General features: G+C 39.7%; 1 protein-coding gene across 1 annotated transcript; it reads left to right on the plus strand.

The window, feature by feature from the left end:
- Positions 1–854: 854 nt before the first annotated feature.
- On the plus strand, positions 855–21,517 carry CFAP221 (cilia and flagella associated protein 221). Its single transcript, XM_032190352.1, has 23 exons — positions 855–993; positions 1,301–1,401; positions 2,912–2,998; positions 3,105–3,200; positions 3,667–3,767; positions 4,821–4,924; positions 6,453–6,612; positions 7,137–7,254; positions 7,337–7,448; positions 7,664–7,769; positions 8,337–8,424; positions 10,131–10,220; positions 11,575–11,670; positions 12,916–13,006; positions 13,914–14,038; positions 14,483–14,563; positions 15,537–15,644; positions 15,789–15,965; positions 17,418–17,576; positions 17,991–18,085; positions 18,598–18,687; positions 18,886–19,005; positions 21,166–21,517. Exons 1-23 carry the CDS (start codon positions 855–857, stop codon positions 21,287–21,289), a joined length of 2,568 nt encoding a protein of 855 aa, XP_032046243.1. The 3' UTR covers positions 21,290–21,517.
- The last annotated feature ends 1,631 nt before the right edge of the window (positions 21,518–23,148 follow it).

Raw genomic sequence — 23,148 nt, forward strand, 5'->3', positions numbered from 1 at the left:
CAGGGACAGGGTATGGCATCTGAAAATCCTGTGGAAGGGTCTTAAGCAATTGCGCACATCAGCGAGGTAAATAACAAGCAGATGTCTAGCGTTGGGAGCACACTTGTGCAAAATGGGCTGTGTTACATGAAGACTTCTGATCACAAGCTTGACCTGGGTTGAGGTGGTGGAGTTCTGGTGTATGCCATTCCTTCCACAGCTTGCTTCTTTCCTGGTTCAGCCATGCCCTCTCCAGCAGTGGGATGGATACCGTAGCTATCAGCTTTCTTTGGAAGTTATTGCTGGCTGAAACTATTACCTCGTGTACTGGCTTGACTTCTGGAGCTCTGTGGATGTGCTCCATGGCTGAGCGTGGATTCCCCGGGGTTCAGTGGCCATGTAACATCAGCAGTAGCACAGAACGTGGCGTCCTGAGGAACTGGCTGTTGGCTCTGTTCCACAGTGGACCTAGAGTGGATAATATCAGTAGGAATAATGATGCCAGTCTGCCTGATGGCTTGACACTTGGCTCTGTTAAGTGATCGGAAGTTTACTTTCTATTTTTGTCCTCCTTGAGGCATGTTTGGCACTTAGCTGTTTGGTACTTACGCCTGCCAGTTACAGTCCGGAGTGTGAGACAGTAAATCCATTGTTCAGGTAGGGGGAAGAATTTTAACTGGTCTTGGGATTGGGTTTATTCTGTAATCTACTTTGGGAGGGAACAACAAAAACTCTCTCTCCTAAATGGTTTTAAGCAGTTTTAGCCAACAGATGTTAGCAGTGTAAGGGAAGGCACTTCTGTCATTATGTTGTTTTTATTTGACCCCAGGTGCTGATGAATTTTAGTAGCCTTCAGACGCCATTTGTGTCCTAACATGGATGTGATTGAATCAGCCTCCACGGAAAACACGATTGCTGAGAAACCCTTCAAGAAGATACCCAGCGTCCTTCTGGACAGCCTAGTGGAGGAACCTAAAAGAAGACGTGCTGTCCCCCATCACTTGCTGGAATCAAGTACGTTTGTGCTCTCTGACTGTTCCTAAATGACTGACCCTAAAGTTTTGTGGTGGTTTGTGGAAGCCATGAAGAGAGAGATGCCAAGAGATAGTGGTGAAAGGATCGTGGATCTGCTTGGGTCATAGATGCCACCTTAACTCTCCACTTAAGAGTCATGCCTGCCTAACAAGAGTCTGTTTCCTTTTTCTCTCTGTAATACATTAGGTGCTACATGAACATATTTGCTAAATGTAAGTAACACTCATCGTGTATGTTTCACCTGGTCTCCTTCCTAATCTCCCTGTCTCACCATCTTTCTTTGTAGAGATCTATTCAGAACGTTACAGGAGCAATGTTGTACAGGCCGAGCCTGCTGTGCTACACTACGGAGGGTATGAAGTTGGAAAACATCACCAACAGACGCTGGTAAGTGTCAGGGCAGGGATCCTCTTGGGGCTTGTAAAAGGATAACAGAAGCCGAGTAGACTGCTTGTGGTCATGAGGCCATTTGCTCTGTGAGTGCTGTAAAGAGCAGCACTTAAAATCAGTGTCCCTGTGGTAACAAAACAGACAAGTGCCATGCTGTTCACATCGCTGCCCTTTACGGTCTCTTTTGTCTTTCTTTTTCCTGTGTCTGTGAGCAGTGTAAGAGTGATGTGTGACTTGCAAGTCACAGATGAAGGACTCATGCTTTAACTCCATGAGGGACTGTTATCAAAGTGTACTTGCCCCATTTCTGTGGCTGTAACTGGGTTCACTGCTGCAAGGACTTTGACAGCACCTCTGGCCTTCCAGGAGCAACATAACCTAAGGAAAGAAAGTCAGGACATGGGTTTGGTTTCCTTGTCTAGTGAATAGTCTGAGTACCTCCTTGTTGATGTGGTGTTTTGAAGAAGAAGTTGGGTGATGGATGGACAAGGTCCACCAGGTGTAATGAAAATAAATAAGGATCACCTCCTTTGACCTGCTGGCAACACTTTGCCTAATGCAACCCAGGTGCTGTTGCTGGCCCACCCAAGGGCAGAAGCACCCTGGTCCTTCAGCTGTATGTCCCCCCTTTGCTCCTTCTTTACCCCAGTTTTTCTTGCTGAGCAGAATGCCACATGGTATGAAATATCCCGTTGGTCAGTCTGAATCAGCTGTCCTCACTCTGTCCCCTCCCAGCTTCTTGGGCACCTCCTCACAATTATCTGAAAGGAGGCTGCAGGAAGGTGCGTGTCGGTCTCTGTTCTCAGGTGACAAGAGATAGGACTTGAGGAAATGGCCTCAAGTTGTGCCGGGGAAGTTTAGATTAGATTTTTAGGAAGAATTTTTTCCCAGAGAGGCTGGTCAGGCATTGGAAGGGGTTGCCACGGCTAAAGGTAGAGTTGACTTTGTAGTGTTAGGTGAGTGATTGGACATGATGATCTTAAAGGTCTTCTCCAACCTAAATGATTCCATGATGCGGGAGACTTGGCAGGGTTGATGGTCACAGTCCAAAGGCTTGTTACTTTGTGATCTAGAACAAAACCTTATATTAAATCATTTCTGTTGTTTCAGACCCCTGCAAAAGAGAAGTCAATAGATTGCAACAATAGATTGTTGCAAAGGAACAAAAAAAATGCTTTTTTGCTTTTTTGTTCCTAAGCAAAGCAGCATGAGAATTTGATTCAACAGTAGCATCTTCTTTAGTAATTAGTCTCGCTGATTTCAGGGGGTTTCATGTCAAAAAATAAGATGCATTTCTTTCTAACTAAGGACTTGTGACTTGGTTCCAAAGCATAAAAACACAGGATGCAAGGTTTAAATAGTTTTCTTTTTAAATTCAGAGCATACTCAGATTTTTTTCCACTGAAGTTGAAATGATTACTTCCACGTTTAATACACCTTCTTGGCTATGTGTTTCCAATTGCCCTCTTATATTGTAACATGTTTTTGGTTTTCTTTTGTTCTGCAGAAGCTGATAAATATTTCCAGTGATGTAATAAACCTTCACATTATACCACCCCAGACAAAGTATTTTCAGATCAAATACAACAAAACTGTAAGTGTCAGAAAGCCTTCGCACCACTGTTTGCATGCAGCACTGTTTCTGTGTGCACACAGGCAGCTTTTACATGTCTTCTATTTTATTTTGTGTCATTTTCTAGCATCGGCTTGTCCCTGGCTTGTCATACATTGTTACCGTTGATTTCTGTCCTGATGAGTGGCGGTATTACTATGACTGCATCCGAATTCATTGTCAGGTGAGTATTGTAAGAAAATATTCTTAAATTTGTAATGGAATGGAACAACTGTTAGGACATGACGATAACGATAAAGTAAAGGCACAGTTAATCACCTACAGCCCCATGTTTTCTCCTATTAAGCCTGGATTTGAGTATTTGGGTTTAAGCATCTATTTTTATTCTCCGTAATATCCCAGAGCTGTGGGTAGACTAATTTTTTTTTTTTCTGTTATACTTTGCTGATATATCAATCTTCGTGCCACACTGATGTAATGTCTTGGAGGTGCTCTACGTAGCTACTGAAAGTATGGAAAGACAGATGAATACTACAAGCAAGCAGAATGTCAATGCCATAAGGAGCCACAAGGATGATATTGGATGCATCTCATGCCCACTTACTGACCAACCACTACAAAAGCTTTTACTTTGCATAACATTTATTCATTACAATAAATAAATATTTACCCTCTTCTTTTTTCCGCAGGGAGAAGATACATTGCTTGTTCCTGTGCATGCTTACCCTGCTGTGAATGTTGTGGAATTTCCGTCATTTATAAGTATGTCTGATGTATCAGTTGGTCAGAGGTGAGTTAAAGACGTACATTTGCCCATTTTTGTGGTACATGCATAAAACCTGAAAAATCTCATTTTCCTCTACGTGTACATCATAAAGTCCTGGTAACTTTAAGGAAGTCAGCTACCATCTGGACTGCAAAACAGTTCCAGACACACCTTCACAGGAAAATGGGTGCTGTGCAAACTAAACATATACATAGATGGGAAAGGGTTTCAGCTGGTCTAAATTGGTGCTGATTCACTTCACTTATATGGTGAAGAAATATGGCTGTATGCTAGCTTGCTGTTTGTAATCTGTCCACTCCCAAGTACTATGTCTTTTTAGCACCAGTAAATCCAAAGTGATTTTTTTGTTCCATTTTTTAACAATTGTGAAAGTGTACAATATTTTCTCAGAAAACAAAAGATTAAGCAGAGTGGAGAACACCATTTTAAACGAAGAGAGAAGTTTCCAAGGCATCTTGAAAAGGTGTGAGCTGAGTACCATCACACAACCAGTGTGAGACACAAAAGGCTTTTATGAAAATCAGGCTGTAGTGTGATGACTTCTGTGGTGGATAAAGTCCAGTCATTCTGATGTGCTGGAGTATTCAACGCTTTTGAAGAGTGCACAGAGTCTTCTTTCATCCTCTTCCACAAGGAGAGCTGTGGGATGAGGTGGATTTCTGGTTCTGTACTTATGGTGCTCTGGTTTTGGATTGTTTGTGCTTACTAGATACTGAAGTTTACAAGAATGTAAGTATACGCATAAATAACTTCTGAAAAGGAAATTTGATTTTTTTTTTCTGTAATCAGATTTTGTAGGGGTTGGAGAAAGTAAGTCAAGACATAAAATACCCAGCAGTCATATCAAGATGTAGGTCTCATTTCCCTATTGAGTGAAAGGTCTGAAGTATTCTGCTGCTTTGGAGCAATGGGAAATGACTATTTTCACATTAATACATAAGCCATCTCTCTGGGACAGATATATTCAGGGCATGTTGTATCTAATACAATTTTCCAGCCTGTAATTGGTGATTGCCTGTAGTTTCATTATTTTTTTCTTTGTTTCTCCCTTTTCAGTAAGGAGTATGTCATCCCACTGCAGTGCAGCTGCCCAATAGATTTTGAATTCCACATTGATTTTATTCAGTCTCACAGAGCCTTCGCCGTCCAGCCAACATCTGGTAAATTGCATTTATTTAACATTCTAGATGATAAATCTGTATTTATTGAGTGTACTTACTCATGACAGTGCGCTCAGTGCTGTACAAAAGTGTGTGTAGAAAGATAAAGACTTTGCCTCAGAGTGCTTCTAGGTAAACACAAGCTGACAAATCTTATTTATATGCAGTCTCGTGGCAAATAGCCCTCCATGACTGGTGGGTTTCTCCTCTCAATGCCCATCTGTAGATCTCCCCAAAATATGGGATTTCCCAAGCAGTCTTTCCAGTCTTTGCTCTCTGCTGGTGCAGCCTTTGGAAAGGAGAGAGGCAGTAAGGTATAGCCCAGCATTCACCCCTTTATCACACCTTTCCCCAAGGGCTACCTAGCTCCTGTCTCATTAATGAGTTACAGCAGTGGATATTAGATTCTGTCTAGACTTCTGTGTACAGGCTTTACAAGAGACAGGGACTTTTGGCTACACGATAAGCTATTTTCATGCCTAATGTTGTTGAAGGCTCTGTCTTGAGACAGACAACTATTTGCAGGTCAGTTGCTATCATTGTGACATTTGCCAGGTGCCAGCAGAAGCATGTCAGAGCCCAGCTGTGCTGACAAAAATGTGTAGGTGAGTGAGACCTGGCTGTGCAATTCACTTAAGCACTCTGGTCAATTCCACACAGATACATAAAGATTTAAATAAGTAAAAACCTTCATAAATCTGTCACTGACATTTGTGACACTGGAATTTGAATTTTGGTTACTTACACATTGTAATAAAAGTTGCTATTATTCTTCTATATAGAATGACATGAATTTGGCCTGACATGTCAAACTTCCCTTAAGAATTGTTCCCCTTCTTCTGTAATAAAGGTAAAAATGGTTTAGGTTGGACTTTCAGAAAAGGTGGGGTCCTACTTCCCCAGATGAGTTGTTGTGTTTTTGTTTTTTTCCCCCCAGAACAAACTCTTCAATTTTGTTACTACCTGTGCAGAAAAGCCAAGGAGTATCAGGACCTGTATCCTGGGATTGCACTGATTTTTAGGGACATGAAGGGAATTTATATAATTTTCGTATGATTTTCAGGGACATTTAGGGATTATTATTTGATAAAACCATGAAACAGGTAATAAGGAAATAAGACCAAGTAGAAACAACTAATGCACCAAGTCCAGGCAATTTCCCAAACTTGGGAGAATGCAGAGAAATATGTCTATAATGCTTTGTTTGAGAGAGCAGGATTTGCCAGAGAATTGAGACCAGCACATGTAAGTGAAGGACTATTGCATAAAAAAAACAGTTGTTTTCACAACAGTACGAAATATTCTTACTGTCAAATCTTTCCTATTGCAAAATATCTCCCACTATTTGGTAACTTTTCATTCTGGAAAGACACTTTGAAACCTGATTTTTTTTTTTTTTTTTTTGAGGCTTACTGCCATCCATTCAAACAGTAATATTGTTTAAAAAATGCAGTCCAGAATCCATTTCAGCATGCTTAAGTGGGCTCACGTTAGATGGATTCTTACTGTTTCTCTTCTCTAATCACAGGAATCATTCCAGGCAATGGGAAAGTGGAAGTAACTGTGAAATATTCCCCACTCGAGTATGGAACAGCACAAATGAAAATGCAGTTGTGGATTTCACAGTTCCGCTCAAAGCCCTATGTATGTGTATTCACAGGAACATCAACACCCCATTTGGGTTTAATGTATGTGTGGCTGACTGATCTTTGGATATTTTTGTCCAGTTCTAAAAAGTACATGTGTAATAGGATTTTATGCAATTTTGCTGTAATCATTTTAAGCATTTCTATCTATGGTGACATAAAATGCACTAATGTCATTCAAGTGTTAATACACGTACCTGCTCTCTTACATCTTCTGTTCAGAGTGCACGTCTTCTGTATGACCTAACACTGTCACTGTACCAAAATAAAAATAAAAATAATGATACTAAATAATCTTAAAGAGATATTGAACATCCTCAGTTTGTCTGATCTACCTTATTCTTATTTTTAAGGCCTTGCCAGATACTTTTTTTTTGAGCATTACAGTCTTTTGGGCTGTACCTATTTTTGTGAACTGAAGTTAGCAAGTTTAGAAAGTTTGGTTCCACTCTTAAAATTGTGAAAAGAATTTCTGATCTTCTTTTATATCTAGAAGGGATATATATACTTGTGCTACAATTATATACAGAGTACTTAAAAGAACAATCTTTCCTTCTGACATCTAGAAATGAACTATTTGAAAAACAACAAAGTCGTCCACGGAGAAAAGCAGTGTCTGCGGGAAAGTCAGTGCAGTGGAGAAAACTCCAGTTCAGCCAGCCACGATCCCAGCCTATTCAAAAGGTAAGGGTGTGAAGAGAGAATAATCACAAGTACTTTTCTGGGCTGAAAATCTTTTTCACTTCTGTTTCTTCCTATCTCTTAGGAAATTGAATACCAGAACCTCAGATTCCCCACAGATCTGTCAAATCCGTATGCTGTAGCCACTGTTTTGAATCAGGAACCAGGCAAAATGAAGATTAGGAACTTGAAAGAAGGTAACGTAATTAAGCAGTGTAAACACAATCTTATCAATATTTGTAGGTTTCTCTTGAGAAACTCAACTTCAGAATTGCTGATGTAACACAGTCGTGGTTTCTGTAAGAAATTCACCTTAGCTTTACAGATTGAGTTTAGTTATCACTGTGGGTCTTATTTCCCAATTAAAAATGGGAATGATACGGTATGATATGTCTTTCTGATATTCTTGCAGTCCTTTGCCAAGGCGATGCAGAGATAAAAACAAGACAGATGAAGGAAGCCATATTTGAAAATAAAGTCAAACAAAATATTCAGGAAGAGGAAGCAAATCATCTGAAGTGAGTGTTAATTAACCATATTAATGACATGGAGTTTTGCTTAGCTGAGGCCTCTGTGAATGATGTATGCAAATTCACTGGTGCATAAAGCTGCTATTTCATTTCCTGATGGGCATGTCCTGATCTTAACTTTTACAGTTAAGATACTTTTGTTTTGCTTTCACTTTTTTTCCCTTCTGCTTGAGAGCAATGTGAGTGTACCCAGTGAGGTTATTGATTGTATGATACTTGCGTTTAGAAAGAAACCTGCTGAAAACTTTGTTCATCCAACCACATGCATTCCATCCCACCTAAAGGTAAAGGGAGTTTTTGTCACAGTTGTCAATAAATCAAGGCTAAAATGTATAATGGAATGAACAGAATTGCATTTAAACATCAAATGGTGTAAAGCAGAGCACATAATGTGTAAGCATACTGTGGTTTCACTTGGGTTTGTCTGAACTGCTCTTATGCTGAATATTATGGGCTCCTAGACACCTTAGTAAGAGGAGAATCAGTCTATCAACCTCTAAATATAACAAATTGTATATTAAGTAAAGCATTTTCTTGCCTCTACTGTAAATACAGGCAAGTTCATAAAGGCAAAGATCCAGTCTCTGTGGAATTTAAAAAAGAGGTTATTGAAAACCGGCAAAGGGAAGAGGAGTGGTACAAGGTAAGCCTTTGCTCATTTTTTTCTATAAATTTAAAGTCAAACTTATACTTTTATTTTACATGCAGTGCACTAGAGGACTGTATGAAGCTCTTTATGTCTTCAGTTTTTCTTAATGCATTGATATAAACCTGTACTAGCTGTACTTGTTTCTACAGTTACATCTTTGTTTCTACAGTTATATCTTTATTATTTCTCTGCATCACTTTTTTGAAGTGGTTTTATCTGGGAGGTAGACAGAAAGCTAAGTTATTAATGGAAATGTAAACAGATACCTGTTACAATAGGTATTGCTCAACCTGGTAGATTTCCACCTAGCTACACAGTGCAGCATTGCAGCAATCCTGTCAACATTGTGCCTACATCCAATGTTCTGTTTATTCTGTACCTCTCAAACAGCTCACAATCAAAGGGCTAAACCCAGTCAGTCCTCTCCTGCAGAGCCACGGGGAGATAATTCAGCAGGTTCTTCTACTGTCACCCTCACTCTTTTTGGCTTCCTCCAGTCACCCCAGACTGCAGGTGGTCTTTTGTAGAGGTGAGAGCTGCAATAGGCAGTGGTATAAAATATCTACCCCCAAGATAGGATGGGCTTGTCCCTATTTTCCTGCCTCCTGGATATTCAAGTAGATTCTGACATCCTACTGACTTCTCAGGCATTGTTTATGGGAGTCACGTTATTTATAAATAGGTCAAGGCTTAATTTATACACTAACTTAAGCATGAATTAATTAAAACATTATTTTTAATACTAACAAAGGAGGAAATAAGTAACAAAAACAATGATCTAAAATGTGAGATTGGTGTATCATTAAATTAGATGCATATTCACCTTGTCTAGAAATATTTACCTAGTTACCTGTTGGCCACCTTTTCTCTGTGGAGGTTTTGGGGTGATTTCACAGTTGTCCCCATGACTTTCTGGCAGAGGTGTACCTTTGCTTGTGCTGTCCTTGTTGCTTGTTCACCTTGGGTGCCTTTAAGCCTCACAAAGTATTTATTATTCCTCCATCGCTTGTTCAACTGGCCACTGCGTTATACAGCCTGGCACTGGGTGTCCTGGAGACCTTTAATTGGTCTGTCTTTCATTGTCTTAACCAAAACTTCAGTCCATCAAAATCATGTGAATTTCACTCCCCATAATAAAGCCAAGGTTAAAGACATAGTTGTACCCTGGGAATGAAACAATAGGTAAGGAGGAGTGTGGTGGAAGAAGCACTGGTATTCATACAGTATGCCCGAATGCTTTGAGAGAGTCTCAGAAAAGTGAAGTGAAAGCAGTAGTGAACTGTTGCAGACATGAACAGATCAAAGAGCAGACATCACTGGAAACCATGATGGAGAAGACGTTCACAAAATATAGGAAAACTGCAGGAAACTTTTGTAATGCTGTTACCTGCATAGAGCTGTTCAGGTGCTGACTTATGTGGTTGGTTTTGTAATCTCTTACTGGTTCTGCCTATGCAAAGCAATCTGTGTTTCATTAGGGCAGGGATCAGATTGAAACTCAGACCTAAAAGAACACTATTTTACTTTGTGACTTCCTAAAGGGTTGCAATAATCACTCCCTAGAAGGGGGTGAAGTCTGTTTTGTAACATACCTCCAGAATAGGTACACTGTAAGTGAATTTCTGCTAATCATAAATAAGGAAAAAAAAATCACTGAATGCTTTGAACTAATGAGATTGTTCTTCCTGGTGACCAATTAGATTCAAAGAGGAGAACCTATCATAGAAAAGGAGTTTCAAAGGAACAAAGTAGAAATTTCTTCCAGACGTGTTATCCGGACTGTTGAGCAGGTTTGTTTATATGTTATTATCACCCACTAAGCTAACAAAGAACCATAACTATTTGTCACTGAATGTTTTTACTCCTAATGTGGCCATTTCTGTATCAGTGTCATACTTCTCGTTTTACTACACTAGAACCAGCAATGAGCCGCATGCACAACTCATCTTCTGATGTTCTGACCTTCTAATATGAAAGACAAGTGGAAATGTACAAGCCTAACCTGAGATTCATATTGCTTGTTCCTGAAAGCTCTCTCAGGAGCAGCTTTCTCATGCCTAAATGTTATATTAAGTAAATCACAAGGCTTGCAAACTTTACCTTGCAGGTCTGATTGACAGGAACCTTTCTGGTAATTAGGGTTTTTGTCTTTCTCTGTGGTGTGAGGTAATTCCCAGGATCCATTTCCTAGGATTATTGGAAGCTTTGTTTAATAAATAGTCTGCTACTGAAGGAACATTGGCTGTTAGCAACACAAAGGATCCTTGCTGCTTTCTTCTTGAACATCATAGCTGTGGTAGTTGGTCTTTTCCTGTACTTTTGTGCCTGTTCTAAAGTGTTGAATATCGTATGGTGAGTGTGGCATGGGGCTGTGTGGAGCTGGTTCTGAGGACCTTCCTAACCCACATTTTAGTTGAGCAGCTGCCCTCCTGTGAAGATTGGTACCATGGTGCCGCTGGAGTCACTTCTAGTGCTACATTTTTCTATCACATCAGTTTAAAACTGGAGAGATCAATGCAGCAAGAAAGATTTACTTGAGTTCAAAGAGCATTCAGACAATTCAAGTCATTAAATATAGGGACATCGCCCCCCTCTCAAGTATGTCCAAAGCCAGAGATCATTAGATGTTGGGAGTTTATTTTGGGGAATTATCACTGCAAATTTACCCTGGTCTTTCGCCCTGCTGTAGGTCTATGCTGTCGGCTGTTGTTGGAGAGAGGGTACTGAATTTTCTGAGTCTCTGGTTTGAGTCCTTACAGTTATTCCAACCTCACATCTGTGCAAGCTGAAGTGTGCGCTCAGCAGAGACCTGGCCCATTCTCCCCACTGACTGCCCACATATTGGACTTCTGCCATAGTATGTGGCTGCCATTTACGTATGGATGCAGACCATGCAGCATTACCTCTCCATTTCCCATATTGCATCTGCAGATTTTTGGTGATTACCTCCCATTAAGCCCTACAGAGAAGACTTCCGTTTAAATGCTAGTAGGGTGACGTAGACATGGAATGAAATAATTCAACTTCAACATTTTTACTTGATTTAATTTTAGTGTTGGGAAATAACACAGGGATTCTGACCAAGGAATAGCTTCCACCATTGATTAGTTTTAAAAGCAGTACCTCTTTTTTAATACCATGCAGCATCCAAATGTCCATCCCACATTCAACTTGCTCCGTAACGACCCCTGGGACAACAGAAACAGGATGTTGAGGAAATTCCAACAAGCAGCATACAAGGTAATGTGAACAACTAGAATGCAGTGTGATGGTATGTCACCTTGGAAACAGCACAAAAGAACATGCAAACTAGCACGTAACAGTCTTCACAGCTAGCCAGGGATTTGACAGTTTGATAAATGTGTCCCTGCTTCACCAGGAATTAAGGATCTGGAGTAAATTTATTTAAACAATCAATACTAAGCAAATGTAGAAGAATTTAGTGTTTTTTTTAATGCACAAAATACTTTTGAATGAAAAGATTTCAAAATGCATATAGAATATGATCAATTTTGGGACCCTAGTACAAGAAAGATGAGGGGAACACGGGAAACAATGGACACAAATTCCAGTAAGAGAGCTATAGTCTGTGTGTAAGGAAACCCTTTTTCACTATGAGGACAATTGTTGGAGTAGATTGCCCAGATTTTGTGCAGTCTACATCCCTTAATGCTTTCGAGACCAGACTGAATAAAGCCCTGAGCAACCTGGTCTGATCTCACAGTTGACCTTGCCTGGAGTAGGAGATTGAACTGGAGGTCTCCTAAGATCCTTCTCAGCCTGGAAGTTAAAGACTAAATCTATAAAATCACTTGTTCCATTGAGTTTAAGTATTAACTTGCATTTCTACTGTTCATCTCTAAGTAAATATAAATGCAGTAAGCAATACATAACCTTCCTTCTTTCCCAGTGCCCACTTCAGGTATTCTTCTCAAATCTATTCTTTACCACAGCCCCCAGTATTAGGCTCCATACAAATGCTTTGAGATGAAATGTGTATTGCACAAATAAGGTGGCGGCTAAATGCTTCCTTCTGGTATTTGAACCTAGGACTCCTCATTATTACCCTGTGATAAATAGCATTAGGCAGATCTCACAGTGAGTGTTACTACATATTCTCTTTCACAGAGCCATAAGTATTCATATGGCCATGGTCAGCTGACTGTTTACCTGTTGTTAAATCTATATATGCCAGTAGACACAGCTGAAGGATTAAGATCTAGTGAAAAAGTCTAATTAAACTGTAAGGCTAAACAAACGGCTGATCTGTTTTCTATGTGTAGTGTCACCGGAGTTGAAATCCATTCAAAATCTTTCCTTCCCGATTTTATCCCTTCTGAACAGAAAACTATAGCAAAATTCCTGAAATAGATGTCTGAGTGAGATTTGTAGAATAAATACTGTTGTATGTCTATTTCTATGACTCTAAATGTTAGAATGTTAAACTTACTATTAAACTTTAAAAATTTAAAATCATTCATTCAGATTGTGATTCAGAGTCGACTAAATCGTTTACTGCATCTGTTCCGTGGGCTAACAAGAGAAGCCAGAGTAGTGGAGGAAGGCTCTGCATCTGGTAAGGAGCAGAAGAACAAGTTGATAGTCTGGCAATGAATTATTGATAATTCAGGTTGTACTGTGGCTTGTCAGGTGTGTGCCTATATATGATAGTTACATAAAGAAAGAGTCCCTACAAAGGAGTCTACAAGCAAAAAAGAAGTGTGACGAGGTGGACCTGGCTGTAGTCAAAATACATCTATTTTTCAGACATTATCTACCATATTTTAAAAATGTGATTCTCTTCTTAGGAGCCTTGCAACTTAGTGACTTAATCATAGGGCAGCTACTTACAGGGCTGAGAAACAACAAGGAAAGGGCAGGTGGGATTATATGAGAAACAGACGAGTAGGTAATCAGATCAGATGGAACCCAAGCAGTTAGATAAAGTGTGAAAAAGTCAAGATATCTGAACTCAGTGAAATGAGACAGAAAGAACTGTGAGATACACAGCCAAGTGGCCAGCACTGGGTTGAGTGTCCCTCCTCATTTTCTCACACAAGTGCTTTCAAGCAACCACTTTTCTTTATGTTGTAATGACAGTGCTGGCCTGGAAAAGTCACTTGTTCTTTAACAATTATGGAACATAACTAGCCTTGGATGTGTGTCACAGTTGGCTATCCTACAGACAGAAGAGGATTCGTGTTTCTTATTTCATACCACCTCATACACATACAGTTTGACAACTTTCCATATCAGGCCTTCTGCCTGTGCAAGTGGCCGCTCTTTATTTCCCAGTATGCTGTCTTGTAGATGGGGTAGTTTAAAAAATTTAGACAACAGTACCTTACTTTCCATATTAAAATGAACTGACACATCCTGTGTAAGGAAGATGTTAAATATGTTTTGTGTCTTGATTCTATTTTTTGAAGCAGTGAATCAAGTTACATTACAAAATCTTAGTATTTGCTTTCCATTCTTGACAGGAAACAGGTGTTTCAGCAAAACAGAGAGTGAAGAACATAAGGGCATTTCTTCCAGCATATCTGAAGATCGCATATTACCTTTTGAATTCCCCTTCTACAGTTCCCTTGAACTGTGCCGTGATTTGGTAGGTATAGTAATTAAAATGGTGGCCAACAGTAAAGATAAAATTTTGTTGAAGGCATTGGCCCCGGAACCCATATTGTTTTTTTTTATACTTTACAATGTGACCGGTGTTCTGGAGTTCCAACAAATTAATTCAGGACTTCAGGTTTATTGAGAGTGCTGCTAAGCACTTAAAAAGCAGTTAAAAGTTTGCATTCTCTTGATTACATTCTAAAATTATGTGTAATACATTAATGACCAAAGTTAGTTAAAATCCATGATTTTGCACAGGAAAATAAATAAAAAAGTGACTGAAATGCTAAAGTCCTAGAAAAGACTGGAAAAATATTAAAATGTTTGCGTAATTATTTCCATATCTTTTCAAGTAGCCATGCTAATGGATTGCTGCCAATGCAAAACAAAATGCCCACCATATTACTGGGTTTTAAATAGTGTATTCTTTCAGGAACCTGATGCTCTTGGCCTCGTTCCTATCAAACCTGTAGATGTGAAAATCAGACACGTTATTCCCTTCTATGACTTGAAGGTGAGTCAGTACAGCTCCCTCAGCTATATCATGTTTCTTTCCACAGTCCAGTTAAACATTTTGTGCCTTATTCAGTGGCCCCAGTGTGCAGCCCACTAGAAACGTTGTTTTAATAAGGCTGTGTGATTAGCATGCTTTTATTAAAAACAAATCTCACCGGTTTCTGTAAGTAGCAAGCCTGTAGTCAGCAGTTCTCCTCTCTTCAGACACAGATGAATTGTCTCAGCTGCAAATATTATGTCTCAAGCAACAAGGTGCATCTATGAATGAGGATACTGCAAGCCCTGTGTGACACACAGCCTTTCCTTTGATTTTAGAGAGCAAAAATACCATCACCTATTAGTGTCCTTTTTAGAAAGTAATTTGAATTTTCTTTGTATTTGGGGTCTAGTTTTGTATGCTTAGTTCCTGCATTCCTGCTTAGGAAATGGAAACATCTCCTCCTTGAAATACATAGTGCTATTTTTTCAACTTATATGTACAGATCTTTTTCTTCTCCTGACCTCCGGAGACATTCCTCTCAAATTTTTGAATAGCAAAAGATCACATTCAGCACTCTATCAAAGCAAAAATATTTCCTCAGGTTCAAATCAATGCAGATTTTGGCTCAATTATTTCCTCTTCCTTTTTTTTTTTTTTTTTCCAGGTGGTATAACAATCTTTTTTGTTAGTGTCTTTGCTTCATCTGCCAGTGTTAATTTTAATACTTAATAAAACCTTTCTCAACCCCATTAAGTTTATTATACTTGATTTAAAAAAAAAAAAAAAAAAACTTTTAAATCCATGATCTTTCACAGAACAGTAAGAATGAACTTTCTTTATACACTAATTCAGCTTGTCCTTGTAAACTTCTCAAAGTTTTGATCATATACTACATTCCAGAATAGCAATCAAAGTATCCTTTACCAATGAGATGTGATATGTCTGTGATTATTGTCGTCTCCTGCAGTGTGTCTTTTTCCTTTGCACTTAGGTTCCTCAGCATTTCAGGATTATGGGTTATCAGCCATTTTGTACACACCATGCAGCCACAAGTTACAAACCTCGAAAACTTTGCCGGCCGCTGAGGCAGGGAGCCCAGGTAACAAATAATCTCAAATACAAACTCCCTTTGCTGAAGTCACTCCCACCCCTACATTTCTGCAATTATTTGATTAATTCTTTCCCAACAATTTATAACAAAAGGATTGCTACACTCTGAAAACCTTTGTCTGTGTTTTTCAAGGATGAGTTGGTTCAAGTAGTTCCTTCTCCTGAGGAGCAACTTAACCTGGTCTCCCACAGGATGGATTTTGACAAACCACCCCCAGAAGAAGTGGCAGAAAGAAATGTCAGCCTCCTAAACCTGGTTCCTCCCCAAGCTTTAGTCTACCCTACAGAGAGCAACCCACTTCGCATTTTTGTAAGTAGAAGTCAGCTTGAACAAAGAACCTAAGAAAGGAAGGGAAAGGACGTTTATTGGTGGGCAGTTCTGTTACTCAGATTGGTATACAAAACTATCTTCCAGAGTGTGAATAATCCTTCAAGTTGCAAGCCTTGGTAGGTAGGAGCCACAGAACTCATCCCACGGAGAGGGACTCTGTTCCACTTTAAGGTGGAATTTGGATCAGTTTAGCAGAGGGATGATAAGGCAAAGTTGCCAGTGATGGCAGAGAACTGGAGTCTTCCCTTTCAGTCCCATGCTCCACAAATTCTCACTGATTCCAGGATTTCCTGAAACACCTTGGGGACCCTCCCTTCTTGATTTGTTTCCCTGGTTGCATGGTAGGAAAAAAAAAAAGCCACAGACTTGGCATCTCAGTCCTTCTATAACCTCATGCTCTTACCCAGGTAAGTAGGACAGGTACAGTCTTCTTCAGCTGAAGAACTGTGCTTCTGCCTAATCCTTAAGTCAAGTGAGGAAAGTGAAGTCAAGCTCTTTGCTCACATTGCATCCTGCTGGCTTAGAGTTTCTAGTAGTTCTCATTACATCCCAAGCCACATTTCCTAGTTACTAGGCACAGGGATTCAAAAAATCACAACCAGGTGCACTGGAAGACTTTCAGTTATTTAATTTTCATGTAGATTGTGCTACTTGGCACCAACTATAGAAGGTATTTTCCACACAGTGCAGCACAGCCTGGGGGTCCATTGGTGACTCTGAGCCCGCAGAGACAGCTTTTAGCTCAATGAAGTGCTGTGTGTGGGCACAGGCAGTGTCTCCATGCCAGCATGGCACAGGGCCTGAGTTGGGTGGCTCAGGCTTTCAGCATTAGTTAGCTGAAATGGCCCAGAGCCCAGTGTGCCACGCTGGTGGTCTTGGCACAACGTACACAGTATAGACTTGTCCCCACTGCACGGGGCTAGGACTCTGGTGGATTTACTGATGAGATCCTCTGTGCATCTCTTTCATCCCTCTGTCGTGTCAGTGTAAGAGGCAGGCACAACCTGACAACCCGATTCCATGCTACACAGCACTAAACTGAAGGCAAAAACAAGTGCTAGCACAGTGAAATAGATGATAAAATGCTCACAGACTTCCACCGCAGCAAGGCCAGTTCACTTTCTTGGTTTCTGAACTGTTCAGAGAAACACCATCGGATTTTGGAGGGATCAGGCAAAAGTTTTTTTCTTCTATACTTGCAAACAACACTTAAATTACAGTATTTTGGACAGCAGAGAGCATGGATAAGCTAGGCAGATTATGGGGCTGCAATGTGGGGAGAGTCAGGAGACGAAGGGTTACGCTGAACAAGAGTCATAATGAGACAAATGTGTGAGTTTGGGGAGAATATGTTAACTGTAGGGCCTGAATTTTCATCAATTCTTTGTGGTGCTCAGAATGATTTTCTAAAATAATCTCTTTTGTTTTTAGAACCCCACTCCAGGATTATTTCCAGTTTTACCTCCTTTAGCTTATTCTGAAACAAATATTGAATATCATCTCTGTCCTCTTCCAAAATACACCTTTACCAAGGAATGCCCCAATGGATCCAGTATTCCAGTCACACAAAAGAAATTTCTGCATCACAAGGTATGGCCTTTTGGGTTTATTGTATGAGTACCTGCCTTGGGTGTGTTCTTGCTGAGAGTTTGCTCCAAGGATTTATGAGGGAAAATGAAGAGTCATCCTAGATAGAAACACTTTCAAATAAAAATTATGTAGGCACCTAAATAACCAGTACGTTATTATGGGTCAGAATAACCTGTTATTAGGCTTTGTCTGTATCTTTTTTTTGATCTCTGAAGTATTTCTCTGCTCTTTCCATTTTAAATGTCTGTTGTATTTTCATGACCTTGCAGTGGAGGAAGCATCATTTAAACATGGAGAACTGCAGCTCTCCAGATTCAATTCTTAACCAAGAAATCAGATGCTCTGTCCTGCAAGTTTCTCTCCCCACTGCATTATGTGTTAGATGTCTGAAAGTTGTAGCACTTATAATTTCAGGAAGTGATCTGTGGAGTGATGGAGTGGAGAGAATTCTTACCAGTGGTGTATTCCATCTTTTCAAACACTCCCACGTTGGCAAATACAATATGTAGGTAAGAAATTGAATAGACAGTGCCTCTAACCTGTGCACCTTTCTGCTGTCTTTAACTACATGACCAATAATTAGTCCTACAGGTAATTCTGGGCATATGGGTGGAATTATTTACTTCTCACCAATCCAAAATCACTCTCCTTGGAGGGTGAGTTAAGAACAATATTGCTAGAGGAAATACCTAGTCCTGGAAAGGAAGTTTTACTCTAGACTTCTAGTGACATCTGCCCTGAATGCATTTTGCTTCAGTGCCAGAAGACTCTGGGAGGTACAAACTCTGTCCAGCAGACGTATGAATAGCGAAATGTTTAATATGTGGACACCTGCACCAGTGGTAGCCAGCATCTCTCAGGTTCATGTTCCTCCATACCACATTAGTTTCTGATCTTTTTTCCAGGAATATTTAAAATTACATAATCTTCTCTGTAACAATAGCTACTAGTGTGAAGCTTCATAATGTAACTATTGACTGCAGTTACTCCCTGCCCATTTTAAATTCCATTTCCATCACAGGGATCCTTACAGTTCAGATATGCTTCCAAGAGATGCACCACCAGTGCTGTATGACTTGCCTGAAAGAGACAGAGAGAACATAATTGACCAGTAAGTTTCTTCTCTTTTGTGTTCAGTGTGATTTGATTAAATCTTAAATGCTTGTATGGATGTGTCTGAACATCTGAGAGATTCTCCAAGGCAAGAGCACAAAGTCGCGCTTGCATAAGGTATATTTCTGGGTTTGTTGACTTAAAAAATAATTTTAAAAGGATAAAACCTGATCGTTCTTAATCTTACTGATTTTAGTGAGACAGATGAAACTGAGTTCAAAGTGATTCTTACTCCAGAAATGTTGAGAGCTGAATTTCCACAAATTGGGCAAGCGTTCACAGAAGGCGGCAAAATGAAATCATTAAAAGAAGAAAGGTAAGTGTAATATGAAATTAGGGGAGAGGAATGGGAAGGAATCTGAAGAGAAGCATCTCCTTCAGAATTATGTAGAAAGTCATATGGAGATGCTCCGGGGGCTCCATCATTGCATCAGATGCAGATCTGGCACTTCAAACAAAGCAGAAGTCTCACGTATTATATTTTGTGCTGCAGATATGATCTCTGGATTGGACTTAAAACAGCTGTGAATGTTAGCCTGGATGTCTCTAACTTCAGTTTTATCGGTATCATCTAGCATCGGAGGCAGTCCCCTTGACTTCAGAGCTATTCAATGTTCTGGGAACAGTGGCTTTCCAGTGACCCTTTTGGTTAGATTTTTAGTGATGCTGGTAGTGCTGAATAAAATCAGCATTGGCTGATGATTACCACCACGGTTTTAGAAGAGCGTGCAAGGCTGCCCAGCAGTTCTGTGGGGCTGGAAGTAGAAGTGGGTGCTTTGTGTGAAGCTTGGAATTACGTGATGTCACAGGAAGGATGCAGGGAGGTATCAGCTGGTAGGTGGGACACTGAGGACAATGGACTTGAGCAGTAGGCAATATGGGTGACATAAGTGATTGCAGAAGAACACAGGAGAACGCGCTGAGTTCTAACCCAGTGTTTTCCCAGATATCTCGTGTGGCTTTGAACACATGAATTAACCTTTCTGTTCAACAGTTGCCATCTCTTTAAAGTGATAATGATGATGATTAGACACCTAGCTAGTCAGGTTGTGTATAATAGCCTGGAATTCTCAGAGCCACCAAGAGACTTGTACGTCTTTTTATTTAATTTTAGAGGGAAATGACTGATGCTCAAATTTTCTGCAACTCTATCATTCATTAAACTTTAAAACAGTGCTGAGTATTATGAGGTCTCTGACAAAACATTGATTGCGGTATTGTGATTATTACAGCATTGATTGAAAATAATTTGCTGTACAAACTTGTGTCTGACTCAGCATTGCTCTTGTCATTTTATGACACCCTGCTTGTCAAAATGTGAGGATTTGGAGTAGCTCATGTAACTAAAGTCACTTTTCTTCACAGTTGTACAGTGTTGGATGGTGCTTTTTCTAGGTAAATAGCTTTATAACCATAAGTTTAATTCTTTTGATGTTTTCTTCAAAGTTGAAAATATTTTTCTATATTAAACACTTGTAGGTATCTATATTTCAAGCATTCATTGCAGTTCATTTTACCTAACTCCAAATCATCTCCTTTAGTTGATGTTCTTAATAACTCGAGTTATGGAGCATATGTTACATCTAATAGGACATATGTGCACCACCTCATGTGCTTTCTGGTGTCATTGTTACTGTTTTCTACTAGCATGATTACACCTCCGTGTATGTAAATAGTGTCCATGTTCTACTTTTAGAAAACAAAGTTATGATCTGATAGCAAAAATAAAAGAATTTGTAAGAAAAGTGCAATTCTGCTTAAGGATGGGACTCTGGAAATAGCTCAAAGGTTAAAATAAACTCCAGCCTAATAAAAATTGGCTGTACTGGTGTCTGAGAATGGCCACTAGAGAACAGAAGGTGGCCCTGGGAAGGGACAGATGGGATATTTATATGGAATCAGCCTCCAAGCCCTGATTCCCAATAGGACTGAGGACATGAGGAAGAAGAAAAACTTTTAGCAGGTTTGGGTTGGTCTACTTTCAGTTTCTGCTGCTAACTAAATTTGTTGAAAGCTTCACTATTTGTTTGGCCTTTTAAAGTGAGAAACAAAAATCTATTAGCAAACAGTGAAGTCCAAATCCTTTCTTTTGTCACTGAAGGTTCTTCTTTTTTACTGTTTAATTGGATGACATCCTACTGCTCCTCCACAGCAGTTTCTGCATTTTATCCTTGACAAATCAGTTTTTCACGTGGATTCTATTGTTCTAGCCATTACAGCATATGTTTCTTCACAGATAAAATGTAGAAACTCAGCCTAATATGTGTTTACCTATCAGACAGTTAACTTTCCTAAATGACCAAGCCAAAAGTGAATGTTCTTTTCAGTTTCACTTGCTTTCCAGTTCTGCATAAATAATGGAATATCTTCTGTGGTCACTATAAAAGAGAAATTGTGTCTCTTCCTTTGTTTTTGTCAGCACTAAGTAGCTTCCCTGGCTATTTTAAGTACAAATGATCTTTTAAACTTCTTGCAGAGACACACAACACCATCCAGATGAGCATTTTCAACCTCAAAACAACAGGCTCAGAGAGAAGGTTCAAAAACACGTGGAGAAGATGAGGATGAAAGCACATAATAAAACCCTTATTCTGGATTAAGAATAATTTTATAAAGGTCGTGGTTTGGTACTGCTTATCCTGTTAACGAATGAGGCCTCTTGTATCACAGCTACTGCGTGTACTGTGTGCTACACTGCGTGTTCAGTGAGGTCACCTGCTTCTTATGCAAAGAGAAGAGAGCCACCAGCAATGTCACCTCTGTCAAGGACTCTGCGAGTGCCCATTACCCGAAACACAGTCATTGCTCCAATGAGAATCCTCAGCCATGTGCCTGCTACCTTTGTGCTGGTGTGAAAGATCAAAAAACCCCAGTACTACTTTGTAAATAGTTTGGTAATTAATTTACAGTCCATCACTTTCAAATAAAAAGTGAGAAGTCACGATGACCAAATTCTTCAGCTTTTTTTTGGTTGGTTGGTGTTTTCTTTTTTGTTGTTGTTGTTTTGCTTTGTTTGTTTGTTGTGGCTTGTCCTTGAATTTTTGCAGGTAAGTCATTACATTTCAGTCTTGACTGTAAATCATACAATCGAAATCTTTAATGAAAGGGAGGACCTGAACACTGTTTCTGTCCACAAAGATAATGTCCAAGCAGGTTTAATTATCTGTTAGGTGTTTAATTCAATGCACATGTTTCTTGGGAACTGGGGCATGGATTGGGGTGATGAACTCCAAGGCCTCATGAGAGACCTGTGATGCTCAGGATATATTCCTTAGGAAAGCGGATTTCTCAGCACATCACCTTTCAACTTAGATGTGTCCTACTTTCTTGTGGGCAAGCTGGACATCAGACTTAGACTAAAAAGCTGAAGGAAATAAAAAATGGCAAAGAAGGGTGAAAATAAAGGCACAAATTAGCTTGTGTGCTAACTACATACTATCTCTTCTCACTTCAAAGGAATAGAAAACAAGTTTCTGCCAACTGTGTAATTGCAAGAAACTGTCCAGAATGCAGGTTAGACATCTGTGGAGTTTCTCTGACTACAAACAACAGCTTAAATATTTATACACTGCATTTTTTTCTCCTGCAAATCCTGAGGAAAGCAGTTGATCTTTTTAGACCCACTAAGTCTTGAGCATGCTTCTTAACACGGCCATGACAAAAGACAAAACCTTTTTCACAGTTGATAGTCAAAGCATTCACAGTTTACAACTCCCATATAAAATCAATGATAGATGATGTTTAGGAACTGTCAAGCATCAGCTAAACTTTGATGCCTAATAAAGGTAGAGTAAGTGTTCAGAAACAATGGTGAGTGACTGGAGTTGATCTGTGTTTCTTACAGGAGTATCTCCTCCAGAGTTTCATGGTCATCCCAATGGAAATGAGTCGCGCTTCTCCATTCTCCACTGGTAGATGCCAGCCCTTTGAATAAATGAACTTCCTTTCTAGGTAAGTGATCCTCCTTTCTGTGCTTTAAGGCTTTTATGGGCCAGGCTTCAGTGTACACAGAAGCTAAGAAAAAGCTTTACATTAATCTAAATTGCTCCTAAAGTCCCAAGGGACTATTTAAACTGCCAGTAATGCACAGACTTCTGTCCATGCTTCCTCCCAGGATACTTCATAACATGAGGATGACTTTCCTACTCGAGGTGATAATTGGAGGAAATCCAATGGTGTCTAAGAACATGAAATTTGGCTAGATATTTAGAAGCCTTAGATTTGCATACAGGAGGCCCCTTAGGCATTCTGGTTGACTACAGAACACTTTCAGAAATGGAAAATAAACTATAAGAATTATAACCTCCAGCTGATGGGTATTCACAGTTCAGTGCTGATTCAGTGCTTTGTGAAAAGGACTGAGAGATTACAGAAAATAAATTGAAAGAAAAAGGATTCAAAAGAGGAATGAAGTAATAGAAGTGCTTTTGGTGTAACATTACTTAGAGCACTGGAATAA

Source organism: Aythya fuligula, chromosome 6, assembly GCF_009819795.1.
Source record: "Aythya fuligula isolate bAytFul2 chromosome 6, bAytFul2.pri, whole genome shotgun sequence".
In the NCBI taxonomy this organism is placed as follows: domain Eukaryota; kingdom Metazoa; phylum Chordata; class Aves; order Anseriformes; family Anatidae; genus Aythya; species Aythya fuligula.

Excerpts from the sequence above, each read along its gene's own strand:
- CFAP221 (XM_032190352.1), top strand. The coding sequence starts at position 855 with ATGGATGTGATTGAATCAGCCTCCACGGAAAACACGATTGCTGAGAAA. Across the intron at positions 3,201-3,666 it reads GCATCCGAATTCATTGTCAG|GGAGAAGATACATTGCTTGT; the intron begins GTGAGTATTGTA and ends TTTTTTCCGCAG. Across the intron at positions 7,449-7,663 it reads GATTAGGAACTTGAAAGAAG|TCCTTTGCCAAGGCGATGCA; the intron begins GTAACGTAATTA and ends ATATTCTTGCAG.